The 7,911-nt window shown below is 32.8% G+C and overlaps 1 protein-coding gene across 5 annotated transcripts in view; it reads right to left on the bottom strand.

Annotated features, from left to right (window-relative positions):
• Window positions 1-2,330: 2,330 nt before the first annotated feature.
• The window catches only part of LRCH2 (leucine rich repeats and calponin homology domain containing 2), a 146,429-nt gene continuing 140,848 nt past the window's right edge, over window positions 2,331-7,911 (bottom strand). For all 5 annotated transcript variants that reach the window (XM_060182742.1, XM_060182744.1, XM_060182743.1 and 2 more), the window contains one exon: window positions 2,331-4,066. In XM_060182742.1, the coding sequence (XP_060038725.1) occupies window positions 3,947-4,066 (120 nt within the window). In that variant the 3' untranslated portion in view covers window positions 2,331-3,946. The remainder of the gene's footprint in view (window positions 4,067-7,911) is intronic.

The following is a 7,911-nucleotide window of genomic DNA, read 5'->3' as shown; positions in this document are numbered from 1 at the left end:
TGAAAATAATCCTGACCACAAGAAATCAAATAAAATGTGTCTACAGAAAAAAAAAAGAAAATACTCCTGAAATCTCATAATTCTATAAAATAGTGTTAAACCACTAATAAAATATATAAAATAAACACAATAAGCTTAGGGTTTTTGTCTATACTTAGAAATGCAGAAATAGAAAAGATTAACCTTAAGGAACAAATCACTTTTGTGCATTTCCAAATTAATCTAAAAGGTATTAATGTCCTAAAGGGGACCCAGTCCCCTTAAAAACATCTAAGCTGGGGGTGAGAGAATTTGTATATACCTATATCTATCACAGAAAGATTAGAAATTGTACTCATGGGTCAATAACTATATTGTAAACGATTAATTTCCCAGTAAAGTGATTTGATGAAAATAAAGTTGAATATAATTTTTTCATTAAAAGTAAAAAGTACTTGGATGCTAGAATAGTCTCTTGAAAGAAAGCCCCAAGACTAATTCATGTAGAATATTGACAATCTACTAGAGCAAAAATCAAGCTGTACTACCGTTATCTAAATACAATTAAACGGTCTATGGCACATTTTAAAAAAAGCTCTCACTTTTTGTCAAATACTTAAGTACTTCCTTAACTATGAGCCCTTAGAGTGAAAAACTATGAAACAGGGGCAATATTATTTTTCATATTTTTGCCTGAATAACTTTGTTTTAAAAATAAATAACAATTACGAATAGATAAGTCATTTTAGCAAATGAATGGTGTTAATCTGTCATTCAAATATTTATCATATAATTTAAAGGCAATTCAATCATATGCCCTTAATTAAAATCTATAATGGCAATACTCAAATTTGATTAATGTAAAAGTTTATCCGATATTTATGTTTAATAATGAGTTTATCTCATATAAATATGATACTATTTTGTGAAACTGTCAGTTTTTTTAAAGTAAACACTGACTGCTGAAAACAACATGAAGAGAATATGACTCTTAACTTACTTTAATATACCAGCTAAGTCTATTTCTATATACTAGAGAACACAGACATAAGTTATCAAACAATAAGTTACACTAACAAGAAAGGAATTCTGTGTTGAATAGAAAGCAAGTGGGGGCAGGGGTAGATAGCAAAATGGTTATGCAAAGAGACTCTCATGCCTAGGAAGAAGGAAAACGATAAGAGGGGGAGGAGGGGGAGGAGAAAGGGAAAAGGGGAGAGGGAGGAGGAGGAGGAGGAGGGGAGAGGAGGAGAAGAGAAAGAAGAGGAAGAAGAAAGAAGAGGTAGTGAAGAAAAAAAAAACCTTAAACTTTAATTTTTTTATTGATCTTTATCCACAGTTTGCATCGGTAATGTACATTTAGTGTTTCATTTATTTTTAAATGCATCAGAAAAATCAATCATGATAGATATGTGACCAATACAAATATTTCTGAATTCTTAAAAAAATTCAGTTAGAAAAGTCATTAAAGTAGCATTCTGTAAAGATAACTATTAAACAAATGACAGCGCATATTTGTTCCTTACTTCAATTCTAATATATTCAATATCAATTCTTTCTTGTGCCATATACAGTAACAAAATTTAGCAGAAGTAGATATTTGCTGCATTTTAGGGCCTAATAAAATATCTTAATTTGACAATTAAGCCTTTTTCAAATTACAAATCTAATTCAAATAATGATAATCATTCTTATTTCAAGAAATGAAGTAAACATAATAACCACAGAAAACATTTATAGCAAAATTTACACTTATTTAAAAACAACTAAAAAGAAATATACCAAAGATGTTGTATAATGTATCCTGGGGTACTATATCCCACAGGTGGGTTGCCTCTTTGCACTATAGCAAATTGAATGCCATGGATCCAGATGGACTCACCTTAAATAGAACCTTGCTTTGCAGTAAAGAATACAGTCAGACTCTGGTATATTTTCTCTTTGAAATAGCAATTAATTGACAAGTAAGTAAAATGCATTAGTACAATGGTCAATAACCTCAATGTTTCAATGATCTGAAACAGGAAATACATTTGAAAGTAATTAACATCTAGATTCATTAATAAGAGGAATATAACATAACTATGAAAACAGCATGAATGATTGCTGTAGCTTTTAATGGCTATATTAACTGTAGCATAGTTTTCATATGAAAAACTAATAACAAAAGTATCCATTTACCATTTTTTCAAAATTTGTATTATCCATGTTTTCACTGAGGAATAGATCACATTAGTAATATTTAGATTTTTAACTGGAAAAGTAATTAGTTCAAATATTTCAAGTAGTAAATATTCATTATTTAATTTTTATATCTTCTATTTAAGAAGTCTTGTTTTTTTTAAAAAAAAAATGCTACAATTTAACTTTTAGGTAATGGAAAGAACATACATGTATTCTAAAGCCACATTTTAACTATGTGATTTCATGCTAACTGATCAAAAAAGTTATGCCTATACCAACACTTACCTATTTGGCACACTAGTTTTTGCCATTTATATATACCCTTTCAAATATCCAAGTTGACATTTTTAATAAATTGCATCCATATTAAGAGGTAATAAGTGCAAAATCATCACATATTTAAGATATACTTGCTTGCCTACTACAAAAGTATTACTATACTGAAGTTTTTCTACAGGAAACCAAGTTAATGTTTTGAAATTCTCTTGTATTTCCAACAAAAATTCAGCAACATCTCTAAATTTAAAGAGACTTTATGTAACACAGTATACTTATGAAAATATTTATAGAACAAAATGTGTTTAATAAAAGCATCATGTGAACTGAGGATCATAAAATTTACAAGATCTACAAATGACCAGATTTCAAATAAGACCCTATTCTTCAACTGCTGTTATCTGACTATAATTAAAAGGAAGCACAATGATGTAATATTCATGAAAGTGAAGACATACACCCAACTATGGCAGTTTTATCAAAATGTCCTTGATAATTAGCACTTTGCAAGTTCTCAAAAAGGTTACTGTTTTGTGTAATATTTTTACCACAGAAATAAGACTCTTCAAATAATACATTATAAAAGGTTACTAAGATTTGCAAAATTAAATAGCATAAATTAAGCATATCAACATTTTTTTCTCCTTTTTGGATATTATCAAATAATGAACTTACAGGGAAATGCAATGAACTAAATTAAAAAAAAAAAAAAACACAAATGTCACAATGTGAGGTAAATTCAAATCCTCACATATCACTGACCTTACCAAAAATCTACTAAAATATTGTAAATTTTGTTGATTCTGTTAATACATAAAAAGAAGTTGCAAAAATGCTTAAGACTATATAAGAGTATCAGTTACACAGGCACTTCACATGTAAACAATCTACAGTACAACTGAAAATATTTTGGCACCGACCTATAATGCTATAAAGAATTTAATATCAAGTCAGAATTCTGTATTTTCTACTCATTTTATTCCTAGAAAACTAAGACCAAAGATAGAAGAAATTGTGCATAAACTAGAATTAGAAGTGTATTAAATAACTCAAATACAGAAATGCTTTAAGTAAGTAAAAAATGAGTACCATATTCAGATGTTTACTAGTATGACATAAAAAATTAAATATAATGTGATTATAATTGAACCACATTTTCAATTTAGTAAAAGGTGAAAGATTTGTGTGACCTGAATAGAAACCAGAGTATTCAATTTAGCATCAATCTTAATTTGAAAAAGAACAAAGGTTATCAACTGAATTAGAAAGGTAATTGGGATTTATCACAAACTCTCAAGTCAATCCAGTTTCCCCCCCCCCCAAAAGAAGTTTAGCAATTACAGATTTAATTTGTTGTTTCAATACAATTATTTTAAACCCAAGACTTGACTTGAGAAATCTTAGAAGAATTTACTGGATCAAGCCTTCATTAGACATTCTTACTGAAGATTTTGAGATATTTCAAATCACTTCAAATAATGAGAGTATAGGATTTTTATATGTTGTATCAAGCTGTAGAAAGTTGAGATGCCTTGTTTGGAGGTAATTCAAGAAGAGCCTGAACTGTGACACCAACTTTCACAAGACCTCTTTCTTCCAAAATATGATGAGGCAAACAGAGTCTTTCCTGAAAAATAAAATAAACTATATAGTAACACCATTTGTTAACAGTGCAGTAAAGAAAGACAAAATAAATCTGAATTGGTGTTTTAAAAACATATTTTGTATAAAACCTCAAGTGAAAATAACACAATTTTAAGTTTTCTCTTGTAACTATTATAATCTACAATTTGCTTAAATTTCTCTAGTAAAAATCACCAGTGTTGGGCCAGGTGGTGGAACACTCAGTTAACCAAATGTTACCATGTGCAAGGACACAGGTTCGAGCCCAGGCAGAAGCTTCAGAACAGTGTCTATCTTTCGCTCTCCATATCTGTCTCCCCCATCCCTCTCAATTTATCTCTGGCTTATAAAATTAAAAACAGAAAGGGGACAAAATGGAAAAAATAGCCACAAGAACTGGTGGACTAACACTGAGACCCAGTGATAATCCTGGTGGCAGTAAAAAATAAATAAATAAATAAATAAATAGGAAGGCTATCAGGAGGGGGTTGGATACGGAGTTCTGGTGGTGGGAATTGTGTGGAACTGTACCCCTCTTACCCTATGGTCTTGTCTTTAGTTCCATTTTATACATAAAAATTAAAAAATAAATATATAAAAATAAAAAATTACCAGTGCCTTTTCAAATGTAAAAACAGAAAATATTGTATATGCTACTTGACTGCTGTATGTCATATATTGCCTTTGATTAATGCTATTCTTGAAATTTTTCCAATGTTGTCTTTTGTGAACCCAGTCTTTAACTTCTCTAATAGTAATATTGCATGAAGTTCAATTAGCTTCACTGACCATTCTTTAATGTCCTTAATGTTTTCTAAGAATCTGTTTTTACATTCTCCTCTTTTCCACTATAGCTGCGCCTTGGGGATCTCACAAACATAACAATGCCATTCAGCATGGTGACATTTGAGTATATTTCCTGCCCAGATTGCTATTGTGTCAACTAGATTAAACCAAATGAATGTATAAAAGACTATTAAAATCAATGTGACCACAACAGAACTATTCACTAAAATTTGTCCTTTTATATATTTATTAATTTATTTTTGTCACTGATGAGTCTTCACTACTCTGGGTCAATTTTTATAGGAGTAGAGGCTGGGCAGGAAACACAGGGAGGGAAAGAGAGAAAAAACGGGGAAGACACTATAGCACCAGCTGGTGACAGCTAGGCTTGAACCTTAGTAGGACATGGCAAAGTAGGCAGCCTCACAAGTAAGGTATTTTTCCAGCCTTGTCCTTCTATATTCTATACCTCAGCCAGGAAGACACTATTCAATCTCTCTTAGCATATACATGGAAACTATAATTTTCTCTTTCTTCCTTACATCTATAAAGTATTCATCAAATATTACTAGCAACAACCTACTTATCCAGAGTTCCCAAAAACTATCTTCTAATTTCCTTCTTTACTGAAACATTTGTTGCTCTAACACTTTATTCAAATAACCACATAAACAGATACTACAAAAGAAAAGATGTTTTCAAATAATTTGTCAACTCCTACATAAAGAAGCTAGATAAAAAGGAAATTAAACAAATGGCAAGAAGGAAGAAGGGATTAATGTTTATGAGAGAAAAACAAAATTAATAAGAAAACAATGGAGGAAAAAACCCCACTGAAACACAAAGTTAATTTACTGAGAATATTCTCAAAAATTCACACCCAGGGCTCAGGCAGTAACACACCTGGTTAAGCGCACATGGCGCGAAGCGCAAGGACCGGCATAAGGATCCCGGTTTGAGTCCCCGGCTCCTCACCTGCAGGGGGGTTTGCTTCACAAGTGGTGAAACAGGTCTGCAGGTGTCTATCTTTCTCTCCTCTCTATCTTCCCCTCTTCTCTCAATTTCTCTCTGTCTTATCCAACAACAATAGCAATAACAACAATATTAATAACAACAAAGATAAATAACAAAGGCAACAAAAGGGAGAAAATAGCCTCCAGGAACAGTGGATTTGTAGTACAGGCACTGAGCCCCAGCAATAACTCCGGAGGCAAAAAAAAAAAAAAAAATTCACACCCCCAGCTAGATTAGTTTTAAAAGAATAAGAAAACTGGTATCATAAGAGTTGCTTCAAATATGCAAATAACAGTAAGAAGACATTAGACACAACTTTATACTAATAAATTTGAAAAGAAAGACGAATTAAAGAAATTAAAACAATGCTTCTACAGTGTGATCCCTACATCAACAGTATCAGTGTAAGATTAAATATTTTTGAAAAGTCAGTCCTCAAATGACACTTCAAACCAACTGAATCAGAAACTCTCAGTATTTCTAATAGTTTTAGCAATTCCTTATTCATCAAGTCCAGTGATCCTCATACATGATTAAGTTTGAGAATATTTCCAAATGGTCAAAATCTTTGTAAAATAGTATATCAAACTTGATTTAAGAAGAAACTACCAAACAGAATGGTCTATAACTGATAAACTGAAACTGTAGTTTAAAATCCTCCCACAATACTCCAAACCCAGTCAAATTCTGTTTTGTGTTTCCTTTTCTGTGCTTCTTTCTCACCTTCTGTTTATAAGTGGGATCCTCCAATACTCATCTTTCTCATTCTGGCTTATCTCACTTAACATGATTCCTTCAAGCTCCATCCAAGATGTGTTGAAGAAGGTGAATTTATTCTTTTCTTTTTAATTTTGTGTTTACTTGTTTATTAGATAGAGACAACCAGAAATTGAGAGAGAACAGGGTGATAGGGAGAGAGACAGCGACATACCTGGAAGACTGCTTCAACACTCACAAAGCTTTCCCCTAGCAGGTGGGGACCAGGGGCTCAAACCTGGGTCCCTGTGCAGTGTAATGTGCCTCTCAACCAGGTGCACTAACACCCCTGTATTCATTATTCTTAAAAGATGAGTAGTATTCCATTTTGTATATATACCACAACTCTCTCAGCCACTCACCTGTTGTACAAAAAACATTCTGGGGGGGGGGGCGAGTGGGGAGGGTACAATTTCAGCTCCACTGTAGGGGGCAGAGGGAAGGGACACAGACCTTTGGTGGCAGGAATGGTGTTAATATATACTTATAGTCTTATAAACTGCCCTTTAATCAGTATGAGAGAGGAAAAATAGTAAACTGAAATCTAACACTGTGCTTAAATTGCTAATGCATTTTTTTTTGCCTCCAGGGTTATTGCTGGGGCTCAGTGCCTGCACCACAAATCCACTGCTCCTGGAGGCCATTTTCCCATTTTGTTGCCCTTGTTGATATTGTTGCCATTGATGTTGTTGGATAGGACAGAGAGAAATCGAAAGAGGAGGGGAAGACAGAGAAAGGGAGAGGAAGATAGACATCTGCAGACCTGCTTCACCGCCTGTGAAGTGTCCCCCCTACAGTTGAGGAGCCAGGGGCTTGAACCGGGATTCTTGAGCCAGTCCTTGTTCTTTGCACCATGTGTGCTTTACCCGCGGTGCTACTGCCCGACCCCCTGTTAATGCATTTCTAATGATAATTTTTTTTATTTTTTAAATATTTATTTATTTTCCCTTTTGTTGACCTTGTTTTGTTGTTGTAGTTATTGTTGTTGTTACTGATATCACCATTGTTAGATAGGACAGAGTCATCTCATAGAATGAGAAAAATATGAAAGGAATATATTTCATAATAAACTTGTATTTGAAATTTGTAAAGAACTACAATCTGGCATATTGCACCAAAGTAAAAGACTCTGGGGTGGGTGGGTGGGGGAGAGAATACAGGTCCAAAAAGGATGACAGAAGACCTAGTGGGGGTTGTATTGTTATTTGGAAAACTGGGAAATGTTATGCATGTACAAACTATTGTATTTCCTGTTGAATGTAAAACATTAATTCCCCAATAAAGAAAATTAAA

Source organism: Erinaceus europaeus, chromosome X, assembly GCF_950295315.1.
Source record: "Erinaceus europaeus chromosome X, mEriEur2.1, whole genome shotgun sequence".
NCBI lineage: Eukaryota > Metazoa > Chordata > Mammalia > Eulipotyphla > Erinaceidae > Erinaceus > Erinaceus europaeus.
The sequence above is the reverse complement of the archived record's forward strand: the minus strand, read 5'-3'. Positions and strand labels throughout refer to the sequence as shown.